The sequence below is a fragment of the Fukomys damarensis genome, unplaced genomic scaffold, assembly GCF_012274545.1.
Source record: "Fukomys damarensis isolate Sample0158 unplaced genomic scaffold, DMR_v1.0_HiC HiC_scaffold_23, whole genome shotgun sequence".
NCBI classification, from domain to species: Eukaryota; Metazoa; Chordata; class Mammalia; order Rodentia; family Bathyergidae; genus Fukomys; species Fukomys damarensis.
This window is the reverse complement of record NW_022900935.1, coordinates 14,079,212-14,098,032: the sequence shown is the minus strand read 5'-3', so window position 1 is coordinate 14,098,032 and position 18,821 is coordinate 14,079,212. Positions and strand designations below refer to the sequence as shown.

Genomic DNA, 18,821 nt, shown 5'->3' with positions numbered 1-18,821 from the left:
AAAAAAAAAAAAGCCAGTTTCCTTCACCTCTCTCACCTCCTCCTCTTCTTATTCTTTATAGTCTAACTGAGTGGACTCTGCTGACCACTACTGTCCCAAGGTCTTTGCACTTGACATTCCCTCTGCCTGCTATGCTGGCTGCTCTCTCGGACCTCCAGCCGGCTTGTCCCTTCCCTTCCTCTAACCCTTCAATCAAATGTCACCTCAGGGGAGTCTTCCCAGTCTGACTCTTGGCTGCCTTTCCATCCTGTGCGTGCGCATGTTCTAGTCAAACACAATAGCCATGTGTACTGGGACACATTGCTCTTCTGTGTTTCTCTCCCTTTGTACTTGCTACCCTATGTTGCTTTTCCCATTGCATCACCTGGAAGCACAGAAAGGTAAGGAAACTTTCTCAGAGTTACACACCTATCAAGTGGTAAAGGTGGGATTCAAACTCAGGCCATCTCACTCAGAGCCTACATGCTCAGCCATTGCATTATACTGTCACACACACACACACACACACACACACACACACACACACACACACACACACACAGGAAGGCAGTAGAACAGCCAAGGCTGAATTCCATTCTGTCTCTGCTCCCTCCTCTCCTTTCCTCCCCCCAAGACCCTGTTTAATTTTGCTCCTCTTAGAATCATAATTAAAGGAGAGAAACACAGAGAGAGTATCCCCTTCAAACCTTTCTGTCCACATTAACTTCACTGTAGGGGGTCTGGGGAATTCCAAGTTGGCCCAGTAAATTGCTATTGCAGTACAACATAAAATGTATTTAAGCAATTACACTCAATTTTTTTTTCTTTTTGGTAAATTGACTTCTGTTAAATGGGGCTTCATTAATGGAATCTGGCTTGGAGAGAATTAAAAAAAATCGCTGCCTTTAATGCACATACTTGATTATGGGAAAAGTGGCTTTGAGTTCTTGGGCAGAAAGCGCTAAGCCTTTCTCTTGGTAACAGGAAAGCTCAGAGCAGTTTTGTGGAAGGCATTTCTTCTTAGATGCTTCTGGTTCAGTCAGGATATTGGCGTGCTTAGATACCCTAGCCCTACTAGATGACAACAGGGGCTCTCAAGTGACTGCTGCCTATTTGTAAGCTGAGATGAAGGAGATCTCGGTTGCAATCCCAGCATCCCTGAACACTGACAGCCACCAGCCAGGGGGAACCTTCACTGATCCGCTCACAAGCTCATGGTGTGTAAGGGCACTTACTGGGCTTGCAGTGGGTCCACTTCCCCCATGCTTCCAAGATATGGGGAGCCCCTGCAAAGCCTGTGATCTGTGCGAGTCAGCAGGATGTCCCAGTCCCTATGCTGCTTCTACTCCTTGGTAGTGAGAATCTGGTTTCTGAGCTCCCACAGCACCTCCTGTCGACAATGTTTCCTATTTAAGTTCTGAGCATTGCCCAGCTCTGAGGGAGGATTGAAGGTTTTCTTCATCCTAGGACCAAGCATAAACCTTTCCTCCATCCTCAACCCTGGCCCAGGAAAATGGGAAATATGGGAGGTGCTCACCACTCTCTCTGTCTGCACTCTCAACCCCTCTCCCATTCCTACCTGCTACAGGGGATGGAAAGGACACCATGAAATCAGCAGGAAAATCCTGGAATTGTCATGGTGAGTGGTGAGCAAAGGGCACCAACGTGCTTACTGGAGGCTGATTTCTACCCTATCCCCTACCTAATCTCCCCCTTATCCATAAAGCTAGCCTTTATTGACTCAGCCTTGCCACTTAGTCTCATCACAGATGCTTTTCATAGTCATATTGCCATCAAATTCCTACGACTCATAGATAATCCCATGATATTCTGCAAGACAATCTCATGATATTATACATTTTCCAAAAACTGGGTGAATACTTGGAATGAACCTTTGAGAAATGGACTGTGTTATGGCTTGTGTCGAGATGTCCCCACAGCTTTATCTGGTCATAGGCAGGGCTTTTACAGAGATGGCTGCAGCTAGACTGTGCAGCACTGGGATTGATTCACGGTGTGAAGCTAGGCTCAAGAGTACTAGGGTTAAGGGTGTGAGTGCTACTCATCCTGAGTAGCCTGAATAAGATATACGGGGTAGAAAGAGCAGTGCTCATCCCTTTTTACTTTGCTACCTTCTGTGCACCATGAACTGTTTTCCTCTGTGATGTCCTTCTGCCATGGCACCCTGCCTTGGAGCCAGCCAAGAATGGACTGAAACCTCTACAAAATGTGAGCTAAATAACCATTTTCTCCTTTAACTTTGGGTGTCAGGTATGTTGTCTCAGCAACAAGGAAAGTAACTAAGACAGACTGCTAGAGTCTCCTAGCTCCAGGTCTATCTCCTAGAGACTCCTTGGTCTCCCAGGGCTCTCTCCCAGCAGCACCTGCCCACACTTTGCTGCCCACATCTCTGAAGGCCTGAGCTACTCTCTACTGCCTGATTGCTCACTATGCCCTGAATAAGTCATAGCTTTCCCCAGCCAGTTATCCTGCTCCCATAGCTCACCCAGGCATCAGCCTTGACTTTCCCTCTGCATACCCGCCATGCCCAGTTGCATCCAACTTATGATCTCCTCACACCTTATCTGGCCTGCAGAGACAGCCTTCTGACCTGCCCTCTGCCTCCTAACCATCTTTCATGCTCTGGGGAGTCTGGATCAAGTCTCTGTCTTACTGGAAATCCGTCTGTGAAGGGCAAACCCATAGGCTGCAGAATAAAGTCCAAGCTTTCAAACAGCCTTCCATTCCCAGTGATACTCTGAGCTCTGGCCACAAGGATCATACATCCCAGGACACAGCAAGTAATCATGCTTCCATGCCTTTGCACGTTCTGCTCCCTGACCTGGAATGGCCTTTCCTGTTGCCCCCCCGGCAAAATATCACCCATCCTATAAATCTAGCCAATTGTCCTTTGTCTTCCACCTCTCCATCTCCCTGTCCCTTGGCAGCACTGACACACACACTTGTCATTATCCTGGACACACCACACTGAAATCATCTTCTCACATAAATATCTCCACATCAAAAAGGCAAGCTCTCTGCAAGGGAGGGTAGCGGCTATTTTGTCTCAGTGTCTCCAGCAACAATTCACCATGTCTGGCACGCAGGATGCATCAGGACGCAGAACCAAGGTTGGCAAACCACTGCTTGCTGCTTGTTACCACAGGCTAGGTTTCACTGGGTCACAGCTACAACCGTGCAGGCACTACATGGCGTCTGTGGCTGCTCCCATGTTGCACGACAGAGTTGAATAGTTGTGCCAGAGATGATAGCTCACAAAGCCAAAAACATTTTCAGGCCCTTTACAGAATATAGTTGCTGACCTCCCATCATGGAAGCCTCACAGATGATGTAGTTGGTAAATTACAATTTAACTTCTCAGTAGGGAATCGTAAAAGGACACATACAAGCTTAAACGTTTAATTATAATGTAAAATATTTCACCCTCATTTAATTGCCAGATGGTTTAATGTGGGACCATGGCCTTCACTTCGACCATGGGCTTGCTCTCCACACTGTCTGTCCTATATAAATTAGAAGCAGAATTCCATTCACCGTTTCCAATTTTGCTAGCGGTCACCAGGGCAACAAATATTTATTGAGCCCCTACTGTGTGCCGGACACTAGGGATATGTGCCTTGTCCTCATTGTCCCCGTGGAACTTGTCCTGTGGGGAGAAGGTGTCTCTTTCGTGACACCTAATATTTAGGAAGCAATTCTTTTTAGAGATTCTCCTTCATGGAGTTGTTCCAAAGCATTCAATTGAGTTTCCATAGCTGCAACTGTATTTCCTTTCACACTCATATTTCATCAGTTTATGTGATGCTTAATTTAAATCACATAATTACAATAACAAGTATGACTGGCACAGAGAGAGTTGGCAACGTACCCAATTGATTCTCAGAAAGTGTAAGACTCAGCTGGAGGGAGCAGAAGTTCACAGCAGTGGGGAGTGGGGGCTGCAGGCCATGGGTGCTCTGAGGTCACGGGGGCACTGGCTCATTCGGGGAGCAACTCTGGTGGAGAAGCGTTAAGGGAACCTTTATTACACATGCTTCTTGAGTGACTGACTGCGTGAATAACAAATGAATGAACAGCATTTCTTGCTTCCAGTGATGGGCATCTTTTCTAATTATATCTTGTCTGCCACCAGGAGAGCGAGAACCAGATAACCTTCAAATCTTAGATCTGAGAATGACTTCAGTGTCTTCCAGGCCTAATGTCCAGCTAATGTTTGAACCCCAACAATCACTGTGTTTGGAATGTTTCCAGTAACCAGTAATTCACCCCCTTGCCAAATTCCCCATCTACCCGCATCTACTAGAACCATTTCCCTAGCTACCACCTTCCTCCTTGTGAAACAGTCACTGCCTGTAAGAAGCCTGCACTTCCCTGCAAGTCCAGTTTGCTTTCCCTGTGCGCCTCTGGGCTCCCTGTACTTTCTCTTCCTCTGTGCTGGTCTCACCAGGCATTATTCAGGGCCTATTCCTGAGCTGAAAGCCCCTGCACATGACAGATGTCTTTTTAAAATTTTACTTACCATTATTAGTACATGTTTGCAGTACATAATGCTTATATCCCTTGTGTGGTGCTGGTACATGTACACAACACATCCTAATTCCTCTTTCCGCCCCTATCACTTGATCCCCTTCCCATTTGTGAGAGATCTAGCTCCCTTCTTATTATTATCTGTCTTTTACTCTGCAGCTGTCTTTCTTGTTCATCATTCCTTCCTTGGCATCTTGTAGAGTGTCTGACATAAAGAAAGGGCTCAAAAGACACTGCTCAGTGGAAGAAGAAAAGCTCGACTGGGTGTGTGGGTGAATGAAACCCCACTGATGAAAGCAGAGGGTTGTGTGGGGCAAAGTGGAGGAAGAGGCAATGAGCAAGTAAACCGGGGCAGGGCAGAGATACCATGTTGGGTTCATGTCGGTTGCCCACACCTGACTGGAAGATATGCTTACCCACTGCACCAGACCCTGAGCCTGGCACCATGCTTCCTATCCATGCAGCAGCTGCTGGCCTCTTCCTGGGGACTCCTCAGATGCAGACCTCCCCCAAGTGTGACAACAGTGGGCTCTGGTAATCAATGTGGGCAAATGTTCCTTTTTCCCAGAAGCAATACAATAAACGCAACAAATTATCAGAACTCTTTCCTGCTCAGCTAATTGGGAGCTCCAGGGAGCCCACACAAACCACATTGGGTAAATGTTTTTCCTCCAGAAGCATGGCTTTCTGGAGGACATGTGTCTGGGCCCAGAAGTGCTGCTGGACAGGAATCTTGGCTGTAACTATTTGAGGGAGGACAGCTTTGTCACAGACATCCCAGGTCTTAAATGCTGGGGTGACACACTGAGGAGGTCCTGAGAGCTGCTTGTCCACTTTATTCTATGCCCAGCTGGCAGGGCTGATAGAAGAGGCTTCCTGACTGTGTAGATTAGATGCACATGTGATGCTGAAGTGACAAAACAAGGTTGGGTCTAAGGATGGTGCAAGACATTAAACTCTGGACCAGGTGGCTTGTGGTGAACCCCAGCCACCTTTCAGGGCTGCCCAACTCTGATTTTCTATCTCCAAATTAGGCAGTTCTACCTTTTTCTTAGCATTAGATGCCTCTGAAGACTAGTCTCCCTCCCTCAATCCAATGCTGTCTGAAAGGGGCAGTGAAATTCATCATGTGACTCTCCGACCATAGCTGATTGGATCAAGATAACCATGTGACCCAAGCTGGGCCAATCAGAGGACTCTACTAGGAAAGTAGGTCCCTGAGGTCCTGGTTTGAGGTCACTTGATAGAGCTGAGGGGATGAATGCTTAGTCTGAAGAGGAGGCCGTGCACCTGATTTAACAGGGGGATTTGGGGAAGGGTCCTCCAGCATCACCTCTATCATTCCCTCTGCTGTCTTCCCCATCTCAGCCAATCACATGTCTGTGAGGTTCTGCACCTGTAAATCCTCTACCTCCAGGCTTTGCTCTAGCCTGCTCGGGACAGACTCTCAGAGCAGTCTCCCTCTGACCAGCTGTGGGCCCCAAGTGGGCTGTGCCCTGTCCCCAACCCAAGTTTCTGTGGCTGCAGGTTAGACATGAGGTTGAAGATGATAGCCCCCAGGCCCCAAGATGTTCAAGCATCCCCAGTGAGGGGTGGCCAGGGCAGGGTGAAGGCATTCAGAGCCTGGTGACCACAGAATTCTCGTACCCTGACTGGTCTTCTCCCCTGCATGGTTCAGATCTCTGCCCACATGGAGGTACCACCTGGCTGGTTCATTACCTGTCTTATTCTCCTACACAAAGGTGACAGGTTTGAGAAGGTTAAGAGTTAAGGGCTGTGTCTCAGAACCAGACAGTTCTACTTTTGTATCCCGGGTCCATTCTTTACTAGACATGAGAATGTGGATATGTCACATAACTTCTCTGAACCATAATTTCCCCATCTGTACAACAGATTCCTCTGAATAGCTGTGCCCCTGTTCATAATAAGGACTGCACCTGACACACAGTAGGTGCCTTACAAATATGAGCTATTTTTCTTCCTTGTTTTGCTGTGAGAAGAGGGATGTGATCTTATCAATGCCTTCTATCCTATCTCAGAGGACACGGGGACCCAGCAAACTCCAGAGCAGCCAGTGTAGGTTTTCCAAGAGAATCCAGAAAGTTTACATCCACTCTGGTGACAGAAGAGGGCTAGGGTAGAAGGTAGGACACTGACACCCAGAGTAGCCAATACACTAGAGTACCACGTCCAGCAGCTCCTGCATCCTCAGGCTTGCTCATCATCCTCCTGTCACTGGCAGGCGTGACTCAGGGAAGGAGCTGGCCCTACCAGGGCGGGTGGCAGCGCTCGCCCTGCAGAGGCCTCCAGGGATTAGAGCGGGATGACACTCCTCACGCAGAGGAAGTGTTTGCAGATGGCTTATCAAGAAGCCGCCTACATTGGTATTTGCCTGCCACTCGACTGCCATCATGAGTCTGAGCACCAGCCAGTTTCTGGTCTTCTCCAGAAGGCAGCCCCAGAGCCCACCTGAATGACTGCACCTCCCAGCTGGCTGCTGAGTGGTGGGCTAAACACCTTGTGCACACTATGGTCAGCACTATGGTTCTAGAGTTAGGTACAAAGCTAGGTCCTCATTCTGCCGCCACCATTCATGATCATGTGACCTTGCAGAGCTGGCTTGATGCTCTGTACCCACAGCCACATGAGGCTACTGTGAGGGTGACAGGTGGTGCCATGATGCTCAGAGAGCTGCCTCTAAGGTTTCAAGACATTGCAGCTCCCTCTCTTGGTCACGTCATGTCTCTAGGCAGCAAGAGAGTCTGTCAGGTAAAGGGACTAACAGTGGAGCAATGCCCAGGCCTTAGAAGGAGACTGCCTGGCAACTCTCAGCTCCAAACTTAATAGTTGGCTCACTTTGGGTAAGTAAAATGGTCTTGCTTTTGACCTCAGTTTCTCCATCTGTTTAATAATGAAACAATAGCACATACTTTTTAGAACAAATTATTAAGAGGTTAAGTGAGGTAATGTGCATAAATGCTCTTAGCATGGTGTGTGGCACACAGCAAGTACCCCAAACATGCTCAGTAGTACTACAAGGGCCTATGTAGGATAGAGTTGTGCACACACTGTCTGAATAGCAAGCCAGGGATCCAGTCATCAGTACAGTGGCATTAAAACAGACTGAGGAGAGGAAGGAGATAAGAAAGAGAGACCAGAGAGAGAGAGAGAGAGAGAGAGGGAGAGAGAAAGCTCCTGTCTTCTTGTACTACTCAAATCCATTACATTTGGGATAATGTCTTATACTTTTAAGTGGCAGAAATCCAAATCAAATAAGCTTAGAATACAGAACAAATTCTTGGCTGCTATAGCCAACTCATAAGATCATCAGGCTGTGGTTGTCCTGAGGGATGTCTAGAACCAAGCACTCAAATGACCCAAGTCCCTCTCTGTCCCTACCTCTTTCTGCTGGTCACATTCCACTGTGAATGGTGGTTGTTTCAGACTGGAACTGTGCCCACCCATAGTAAAGCAGGACTAAGAGGAAAACATGTTTTTTGTAACCTTAGGCAGTTCTCCCATCTCAGATTACCACCCCTTACATCCCTGTAGCTGTAATTCCTTCTGGCACAGATAAAATCAGCAACTATGTCCTGTTAATGAAGTTTACATCAATCTTGTTCCCACATGATTCACAAAGCTCTGTCTTCCTTCAAGGCTAAGTTACAAGGCTATGACTGTGTGAATGTTTTTCTCTGCTTTTGTCTTATTTCTGTAACCTCACTTTCCCCCGCCAACCCTGTTTTGCACCACCAGAAAGATCACCCTCTCAGCCACAGCTATACAACTGGAACCTTTCCTTTGTTCTGGGCTCAGCCTTTGGACATCAGTCTGCTGAGTCAGTGTACACCTAAAACCTGGAGTAAATCCTCCTGTTTCACCCACTGGTCTCTCCAGTCTCTTGATATACTGCAACAATAGCAGCTCCCCAATTCACCTTTCACCTTCACACCTTTGTCAACAGAGAGAACATGAAAATTTTTGCCCTTGCTTCCAATTTAAAAATGTGTGTGTGTGTGTCTAATTATGTCAGTTAGAGAATGTGTCTATTCATAGGGTCAAGACCACGGTCCCAGTGAGGACACCATGACTGGTTTGGGAACAATTCTGCAAAAGAAGAAATGTGCTCAAAATAAGGGACCAGTGCTAGGAAGACAAGACAAAAGATATTCACGTGGTTGAGAGAAAGTCAGGAGATTAGACTTAGACTGAATGATCAGGCCAACTGATCTTTCCAACTGATGGGGTAGCCACATAAAGCTATAGGATTGTCTCCCCAGAGTTGGCACAGTTCTAGATCTGTTCCATATCTTGCAAAAGGTAACCAGGTTTTCCAACCCTTAGCCTAAGAATGAGGATCTCATTCTTGTGTCTGATCATCTGTCCCATTTTCTGTCCACCTGTCCATTAGACCTTTGGTCTGGGCTCTGGACAGCCTCTGCATTTGAGAATGGATCTTTGATCTGTGTATAACTGCATGTGCAGCTGAAGCTCTGTGGGTCAACCAGGTCCATCTATCTGCTGGCCCCAGAGCCTCCTATGACCAAGAGATAAACGGACTAGATACATCTGGAATGAAGACCAACCTGAATAGGAAAAGACTTGTCTGAATCCCTTTAAGTGCTGAGATGTAGACTATTTTACTTTTACTTACCCATTTCATGAAGTACTTGGCCTTAATCCTTCCTGATTTCTTCCTCTCCCCAGTCCCAGCCAAGGGAGGTCCCAGACTACAAGTACAGATCAAACACGTGGACTGAGTGTCAAACAAACCCGAACTTGAAACCTGGCTCTGCCACTTACTGCTGCATGGCCTTAAGAAATAATCTATTTCTAGGCTTCCAGAGGTGATGTACTTAAAGCAGTGATGGTGAACCTTTTAGAGCTTTCAATGATAACAGCCAGCTGTGGCACGTGTGCCGTAGGTTTACCACTACTGATAAAGTATTATCATCATTTTAATTGAAATATCATGCTATCATCTGATTATCAGTTCCCAGCATAAGGTCAATGCCAAAGAGCCCAAGTCTGGCAGGTTATGGCCTTGCCCTGTCCCAGTCTGGTCTTCTATAGGCAGAGACCCAGGGGAGTTGAGATGTGTTGCTATGACACAGCCACCCCTCAAACACTGCTCAACCGTGGCCACCAAAGAAATGATCACACTACCCCAGCAACTCCACAGCTATTTGTTCAGATGTGTGTGAGTGAATGAGCTGAAAGAATATGAATTAATTGGTAGGCGAATGAGTGAATTAGCAACTTAATGAGTCAGCAAGAGTGAAGAAGTGTGTAAAATTGAGTAGATCATGCTCTGTGCACCTCATCTAATCCAATAAATGATGGTGTATATTTTTCATCACCATTAACACCAACTGGGATTAATGCCACCACAGGAAAGATAGCAGACCATCAGCTGGATGAGAAAGATCCTCTGTTCATTTCCTATGGCTGCTTTAACACATTACTACTGAGTTGGTAGCTTAACACATATTTATTGTCTTACAACTCCTGAAGTGAAAAGTTCAACATGGATTTCGCTGATCAAGGTCAAGCTCTTGACAGGGCTGTCCCCGCTCTGGCAGCTTTTTGCTTGCCTTTCTCCAGCTTCCATTGGGTGCCTTCATTTCTTGGCTTGTGGTCTCTTTCTCTGTCTCAAAGCCAGTGGCAGAGCATCTTCATCTCTCTCTGACTCTGATGCTGTGCTGCTTTCATCATATGCTCTGTGACTCTGACCCTTCTGCACTTTCTATTTTAAGGACCAGGGTGATAACATCAGGATCCCCTCAGATAATCCAGGATAACCTCCTCATCTCAAGATCCTTACCGTGATCTTATCTGTTAAGTTCTTTTTGACCGCTGAGGTTAACACATTCACAGGTTTCGGAGCTTAAGATGTGAACACTCCTGGACAAGCAGTATTCTGCCTACCTCAGACGTCTTGCTCAGAAGCTAAATTCAACCAATGAGTCTCACTCCACAGAAGAAGCTTCAAGGCATTCAGTACACACTTGTGCCAGTATTTGGGCTAGTTATTGTGGCCTGAGCACTGGGATTTTTCAGAGTGCAAATGATCCCAGTTGAGCGCTGTGTGCTGGGTATTCGAGTGTCTGTGCCATCTGGAAGAGGGTTGGGGAGAGCTGCACCCTCATTGCCTGGCATAAATAACAACAGCCCTCGATTGTGTATGGAGTTCGCTGTCCTGTGATGGCACATCCGAGCTGCCTCTGCTCATGGCCTCCTCACCCTGCCTTTTGGAGCAGCAGCTCTTCTTTGTTAGGAACTGTTAAGGGTGGTCGGCAAGGTTAGGTGACTTATGCAAAAGGTGAGCAACCCCCTAGTGTACTTCTCGTTCCCAGACCGTAAACTGGAGTAACCCTTTGCCAGAGATGTGCTGAGAGCATACACAGGCTGCTGCAGTTGGGAAAATCTGGCCCTACACTTCCTAGAAGTGACACAGAAAGAACAGGGTGTCTTGATGCTGGGGGCACTTTGTCATCTGAGAGATTTAAAAACAAAAACTGTGTAGTTTGCAGTAGGAATTGAGTTGGAAATATTGTACACAAACTTTGTGGACACCCAGCTTTGTTAAGGTTATTGTCTTTCATAACCAAGGAACATGCATCAAAGCTAAGTAAGATCAACATTAGTGCAGTACTATGAATTGCCTGGGGGGGCATTATTCGAACTTTCCCAGTTTTCCACTTTTTGTTTTGTTCCAGTATCCAATCTAGCATCTCTCATGTGAATTTAGTTGTCACATCTTAGTCTCCTCCAGTTTGGGTTAGGTTCTTGGTCTCTCCTTCTTTTCTCAAAACCTTGACACTTAAAGAGATTAGATGTTTGGCCCCGAATGTGGATTGTCTAACAACTTCTCAGGATTTGACAGTGGTAAGGACACTACTAGGAGGGTGAGACGCTCTTATTATGGCATCATAGAAAGGGGTGTGATATCAGTGTGACCCATTACTGCTGCTGTCCATTGGGACTGCTGGGCAGAGCTGGAGCCTGCCAGCATCTTCTACTGTGAACACACTGTTCATTTCCTGTCCCTAAGTCCGGCTCAAGTGGTGGGAAGAGAGCGAGCCAGCAGCTTTCACTCCTATCATTTCAGTCTGACTAATACTCATGGCTTGATCATCACCCAACTTCGATCATGGTTGTGAAGAGCTAGACTAGCCCAAATTCATCCAGTAATAAATGACAAAGCTAAATTTTGAATGTGTGTCTCCAAAAAGCCAGAAGGCAAATTCATGTTACTGCGACCAAAGAAACAGGTACTCATGGTCTCCAAGGGGGACTTGTGTAGACAGAGGTTTTCAGATCAGTCCACACTGTGACCCATTAGTAGGTCATGAGATCAGCCTAAGGGGTGTGCCATGAATAACAAAGTAGAGTATGACAGAAAATGAATTTATCACTCAGGCAATAAGTATAGATTCAGAAAACTTGTTGCTTCTGTGACCTCTCTAAGCTTAGCTACCTTTATCTTTCCACTGGGAGTAAAAATACCTCTCCACAAATAAGGTTGTTGTGTGGATTAAATGAATTGATATACACAACGTACTCAGAACAAGCTGGCACATATTATTAGATAAATATTAACTATGTATGTGTATGTAAATGAGCTATGATGTATTTTTTTTATAGACTGCAATCAACATGTTTAAAAATACTGCACTCGTCTCTAGACCAGGAGTCAACAAATTTATCACCTCCAGGCTATGGCTTGTTTTGTAAATAGTTTTATTGGCAGAAGGCCACACTCCTTTGTTTATACATGGTCTGTGTTTGCATCTGAGCCTCAACAGCAGAGCTGAGTACTTGCAACAGAAACTCTGTGCCCGACAAAACATAAAATATATGCTATCAGGTCCTCTGCATCCGTACCCCTGCCTAGAGGTCATCTCTCCACGCAGGGTGTCAGACATCTCTTCCCAAGCCACGTGCCTGGGTACATCCGTGCCCTGGCAGGCACTGCCTCTGCAGACTGGTCTGGAATGTGTGGCTGTGTCACTTGGGTCTTAGAGGCTCAATACCTTTCTGCTTTGAAAGGATGCCTATGTGGTATAAGGCCAGAGCCATGGGAAACAGCGGAAAACAGATGGCGCCTCCAATTAAAAAGATTGGCGGAGTGTTAAATAAAGTAATCTACAAAGGTGAGCGTAGGGTACAGGGAAGTCATGGAATGTAGGGAAGTGGCGGTGTACTCAGAGCCAGTAAAAGCGGAGCTGTGACCAACCTAGGATGGAGGGGGCAGGGGGAGAGAGTGAAATTGGAGACTGAAAGTCATTTGGAGAGGACATCTTCAGAGGAGCAGAGACCTCCCTAGATCACGGAGGACAGCCAGTTCTAGGGGACCCACAAGGAAGAGCCAGGAGAATGAACACCTCCACCTCCGATTTCCTGGGGTCTCCCTGGGTGCCTGGGTCCCTTGATGTGGCCCCATGTGGGGTCACTGCACAAGACAGAAAGCTGAGTAGAAAAGGGTGGAAAGGGAGACAAACCAACCCCAGCACACAGCACTGACTTACAGAGCCAGGTACCCCACCACTCCCACACTTCCCGTGGCCACGGACTTCCCTCGTCAGTCTGTAAGATGATAGTTTTCTCTGGAGCCAATGGGTTGGCACAGCATTCACCTCTGTTTCCCGGCCACGAGATAGTTATCTGACTCATCTTCCTAGTTCTTATCCTAAGAAGATGGATGGAAGGTTATGCACAGAGGCACAGATAAGCTTCTGTGTGTACGGTCACTAGCCCGTGTGTGCATGCCTGCCTGAGCAGAATCTGATGAATGCGTAGACTTCAGCTACAGTTCCTCCTCATGTCCCATTGTTGAATTTCAGGAAGTACTTGTGTCTCATTCATCTCCACAGTTTGACAATCAGGTGAGCCAGTCTGACTCCTTAGAAGAAAAAGTTAAAAAAAAAAAAAAAAGAAAAGAAAAAACTACTCAGGCGGACTAATGTCCCCAGAGTAATCCATTCCCATTGGCAAGAACCCCCAACCCACTAACCCAAACTACTTCTTCTCCTGACATCATACAGGGAATGTCCCCTGGAGGGGTTTTCCTGGAAATGCTCACTTTATGAGAATCCAATGGCTCACAAGGAGGAAGAACATGGTTTAGGTAGGCACAGGTGCTGCAGACTGTGAGGTTAGAACTCAGGCCTGAGAACTGTATTTGGTTTCCATCTTTTACAGAAGCCAAAATTTGAAGTCAGTCTTAGAGCCCTGCGAATGGGTTTGGCAGAACTTCCCAGAGTGATCCTGGAGTTAGGCAGGTCTCTTTCCCATGCTCAGCTGCTGGAAACTGTGTGTACAGACAGGGTGGAGCATAGGTTTGATTGATTCTGGCCTTCAGCTCTCAAAGCCCACACTCGCACCAGCGACTGGTTGATGTTAGACTTGTTACTTTTCATGTTACTGAAACTTAAGTTTTCTAGTCCTATACTTTTGGCACTATATCTACCAGGAAGTTGTATTAAATTCAATCCTACATGAGAATGCTTCAGGGGCCAAAGGCCAACAGTGTTTTTCTTTTCCCTCCAAATGGAAGACTCATGGAATATTTGCAACTACTTTTACAAAAAGCCAGAAGCCAACTCATTTAAGTGTAGCTCCTAGAGGCTTGTGCTCCAACCCGAAGAAATGGGGACCTTTCACAGAAAGGGAGGAGCCTCCCAATGGGCTAAGAATGCTCTCAATTTCATGCACTCAAATGTAATTAAAGAACCTCCAGTTTCTCCTCCCTCCTTCCCCTCAGATTTCTTCAGAGAAATGAAGGGTTCAGACTCACAGCCCAAGTGCTCTGGTTTTAAATTAGACAACTTTGTCCTGACAGCACCCACACAGCTGTCATAGCTGATTATTTTTAGAATTACTACTAAACCCTTTGTATGGTGTGAGCTGCCACTGTTCAAGGAAAACAGAAAGATTGCACATTCTATCCTGACACCTCTGAGCCAGCCACCTCCTGTTATTTCCAGCCTGTCTTCAGAAGGGAGGATGGGGCAAACCGACAACCCCATTGTGAGCGAAGTAGACCCTTGTTACTACCCTGAGGGATTTAAAACTCCCAAAGCTGAGCAAAACCCACTGCCTCCCAGGAAGCCAAGGAGAATCATTCCCACTGGCAATAGCTGTTCCACAGCTTTCTTTGGATAAACCATCATCTTTCCTGAAAGATACAGATCTTAGAGTAACCATCCAATCAGAGTACCTGTATGCAAATGCTTACACGTGTTGGCCAGGATTGGCCAGCTTGTGGGTGATGTCACAATTTCACTCCTCTGACCCAACAAAGCCACCACTACTAAAAAGGCGGACCTCGGACTGCAGCTCTTGCAGAGAGAAACATTCACTGCCAGCAGAGCGCCTCCTAGATTGCTCCCGGTGGGAGGAGACAAAAGTCTCTGCTGTCCATATTACAGAAACCAGAAAAAAAGACAACATGATTTTATGAACATGGGAAAAGAAGTACAGCCAAGGCCCAAGGTGAACGTCTCTTCTTATATCCACTTTTTACTGAATTACCGAAACAAGTGTAAGGAGCAGCAGCCAAATACCTACCTTGGCTTTAAAGAGTTCTCTAGAAAGTGTTCGGAAAAATGGAGGGCCATCTCAAAGCATGAAAAGGCCAAGTACGAAGCCCTGGCGAAGCTCGACAAAGCCCGGTATAAGGAAGAAATGATGAATTATGTGGGCAGGAGGAGGAAAAGAAGAAAGCGGGACCCCCAGGCACCCAGACGGCCTCCATCATCCTTTTTGCTGTTCTGCCAAGACCACTACACCCAGCTGAAGAAGGAGAACCCCAACTGGTCTGTGGTACAGGTGGCAAAGGCCACAGGGAAGATGTGGTCTGCAACCACAGAGGCGGAAAAGCAGCCATACGAGCAGAGAGCAGCTATTCTGAGAGCTGAGTACTTTGAGGATCTTGAAACCTACCATAAACAATGCCAGGCCAGGAAGAACCTCCAGAGGTTGGCTAGAGGCCAGCGCAGAGGGAAAACCCGAGGCAGACAAAACTGATGGATCCGCTTTAAAAAAAATAAAATGCTGCTGAACTGTGTTGCCTGGCTCTGGTCTCATGAGTGACATCAGGGAAGCCTTCGTGGGTGCGCTAAAGTAGGCTGCTGGGTGCAGAGGTTGGGGCTGGGGAGGGACCTTGGGGAGGCTGGCTCTTGAAGAGGGGGTAGTGGCGTCCAAATGGGCTGGCTCAAGCACATGGGATGGAGCAGGGTGAAGAAGCTAGGAGTCACAGAGGTGTAGGACCTTCTGGTTCCAAGTGGTTATGAAGATGGGAGGACCAGGTCCAGGTCCAGGTGGGTGAGGCCCCAGAAGCAAAGCATGACCCCACACACCCACCAGAAACTCATCTCATAGGCAGGTCCGTGGGGACCATGGGCCTACGTGGACCAGGGGTTTCATTCTAGATACCAAATCTGCAAGGCGGCAGCATCAAATTCATGATCACCTGACACTTGTTCCTCTTCCTCTTGGTCACCCACAGCACCTTAACTCCCTTTTATGATTCCCTTCAAGGAGATGGGCTCAGCAATGGTCCAATCAAAGTGGACTTCAGGGCTCCCTAGGGAGTGCTGGGGGACGATGCAGCCTGCATGTCCTTCTCACAGCCTGACAGTGAGGCCATGATGGTAGACGGTCCTGGCATCCACTCTCCTGGGCTTTTCGCTAAAGATGAGCCCCTAGGTTTCATTTTCTGTAAGTTTTCTGCTACTTAATTTGAGATGAATGGGGTTGCGTAATGTATCTGGATTTTCCTGGCAATAAAATACTGGGCAGTATTTCATACCAATCAAGATGCATTGAAATGAGATATTGTGCAGTGGTTCTTTTTACCTCCTGGCATCAAAAAGATTGAGTCAAACCACTAAACTGACTCCCCAGTTATGTGTCAACAGATTACCCAACTCCATCGCTAACCCTACTTTCCACTCACTTCTGGGATTTTTACTTTTCAAAAGAAAAGTAAAAACATAGTTTAAAAAATCTTTTAGAACTGCATTGAGGTCATAGGAGTGATTGAGAAATTTAGGGTCTGCAATCAGGCCATTCATAGAGAATCTCCACTTGCTATGCAGAGTTGGATATGTGGAGGCTGGACAGGGACTAGTTGTTAGGTTCCTGCCCCATAAGAAGATAGGCATATATCATAGCATTGCCAGGCATGGTGCTAAAAGTGAACACACAAAACGCTGTGGTGGGACTGGGGTCCACCCACCAATCCCATCACCGAAGACTTCATGGAGGAAGCAGCCTTGCTCTACCTGGCAAGCTGCCTTTACTCTGGCAAAATTCCTATCCCCGTTGGCCACAGCTGCTATTCCAACTTGGCTCTACTTCCCCTCGGCTCTTCCTCCACCTTCTCAAGGGACACCCTAATTTTCTGCTTCATTGAGAACACAGATCATCAGATGTAAGTGCTCTCAGCTTTCTGTCTTAAAATTCCATCTACACCCACCCTTTCCACTGTTCTCACCTTTCACAGGGAGCCACACTGCTCCTCCTACCCTCTTCCCCTACCTCTGTCCAGCCTCTGCTCCTCACCACAAGGACGCTGTCCCTTCAGCCTCTAAGCTTGTCCAAGTTCACTTGATGCTGGGATACGGTGGCTCCAACCTGAGCTATGGCAGGACCTTTCCGTCCTCATTATCAGCCTCCCCATAGTTCTCACCTGGGAAATGGGGATGATGCCTGACATACGGTGTTTCAGTGATTAAATGATATGGCACATGCCCAAAAGTATTTGGCACAGTCCTCTGCCAATATGTACTATGGTGGACACCCTCGAGGGTAGCTGTTCCATGATCCGCTCCTTTCTAGTTTCCTTTGTGGTTAATTATGTGAATGTGTGTGGTAAGTCACAGTTTTGAAAACAGTGTGTAGGGCCCCTGCTGAAAATGAAAAGATTACAGAAGGGTATGAATCTGCTGGCTTCTAATGCCTGTAATGTCATGACAGCAGAGGGAGATAGAGTGGGGAGCCTGGACCTCAGGTTGGGGTTTGCACGGTGGCAGCCTCCCAGGCCCACTCAGTAGGGCTCAGGTGCCCTGCTTTGGGAAGCAAAGCTTCTAGACTTGTCACTGTCTTGATGCCCAAATGCCTCCACCCTGAGCCTTCTCTCCTCTGTTTGTGTAACGTTAATGTATTCACTCATTCAACAAATATTTATGTAAATCTTATGCCTGCAAGATACCAGTGACTGTTCTGGTGCTAGGGATACATCAAGGGCCCTGATCCCTTGCATTCCAGGGAAAAGACAGACAATAAATAAATCAACAAATAAACACACCAGAATATTTTTTGATAGCGTCAAGTGCTCTGAAGGAAATAATCCAGGGTGATAAGGTCAACACTGACAGGTGGGATGGTGGGTGCTTGGAATGGGAGGCCAGAGGCTCTCTGTGGGATGACATTTTGGTTTAGATTTAAAGGACAAAGGGCCGGAGACAATCAAGGTCCAAGAGAAGAATCCTTCAAGCAGCAGGGCAGTGAGTGCAAAGGCTTTTATGCAGGATTGGGTGAGGCATCTTAGCAGGCCAGAGAGAGGCCAGAGAGATGGAAATGTGACAAGTAGTAAGATACGGTTGGAAAGGTGCAGGCCTTGGCGACGGGTTCATTTTGAAATCTAAGTAGCACAGGGAGCCAGAGAGGGGTTTCAGAGGGAGAAAACCACGTGCTTACATCTTTGAGGTCTTGTTGGTCATTCTAGTCTTCAGAGAGTATCAAGCAACCAATAAGAGGATGGTAACCCCTGCAATGAATACAAGAGAAAAAAGCAGTGCTGGGAGCCCCCAGACCCATGACACCTTCCCTACGGGGTGGAGATCATGAGGAGTTTCCACTTGTGTCCCTAGGAGCAGCTGCAAACTAAAAACCCAATGTGGGGGCCAGGGGAACTTTCTGTCTGTGATTTATTTTCCTAGGATTAGGGTGGGGATCATGAATGTTCCAGGGACATACTTCCTTCTGGGCCTCACGTTTCCACAAGGGTCAACTTCCTCTAGATCAGGGGTTCTGCTGGGCTTAGAAGCCTAATAAGGTGCACCCTCCCCCGGTTTGACTCAGTATTTCTGGGAGTTGGACCTGTAAAAGGCATTTCTATCGTTTCCAAGTGTCTCTGATGCTGCAGGCCTCAGAACCACAGAAGGATCCTTTTCCTTCCTGTTGCTTCTCTCTTGCTCTTTGGAGGAAGTAGGAAGTAGTCTTAACTGTGGGTGAACTTGAGAAGAGCTGGCCCTCCCAGCTGTCTCCCTCCTCCCTTCCTTTCT

General features: G+C 47.1%; 2 protein-coding genes across 2 annotated transcripts in view; one reads left to right on the top strand and one right to left on the bottom strand.

The window, feature by feature from the left end:
• The window catches only part of Csmd2 (CUB and Sushi multiple domains 2), a 553,879-nt gene that overhangs the window by 299,779 nt on the left and 235,279 nt on the right, over positions 1-18,821 (bottom strand).
• On the top strand, positions 14,853-15,593 carry Hmgb4 (high mobility group box 4). Its single transcript, XM_010645218.3, has one exon. It carries the CDS (start codon positions 14,989-14,991, stop codon positions 15,556-15,558), a length of 570 nt encoding a protein of 189 aa, XP_010643520.1. The 5' UTR covers positions 14,853-14,988; the 3' UTR covers positions 15,559-15,593.

What these genes read in the sequence shown, in the direction of transcription:
- Hmgb4 (XM_010645218.3), top strand. Translation starts at nt 14,989, where the DNA reads ATGAACATGGGAAAAGAAGTACAGCCAAGGCCCAAGGTGAACGTCTCT.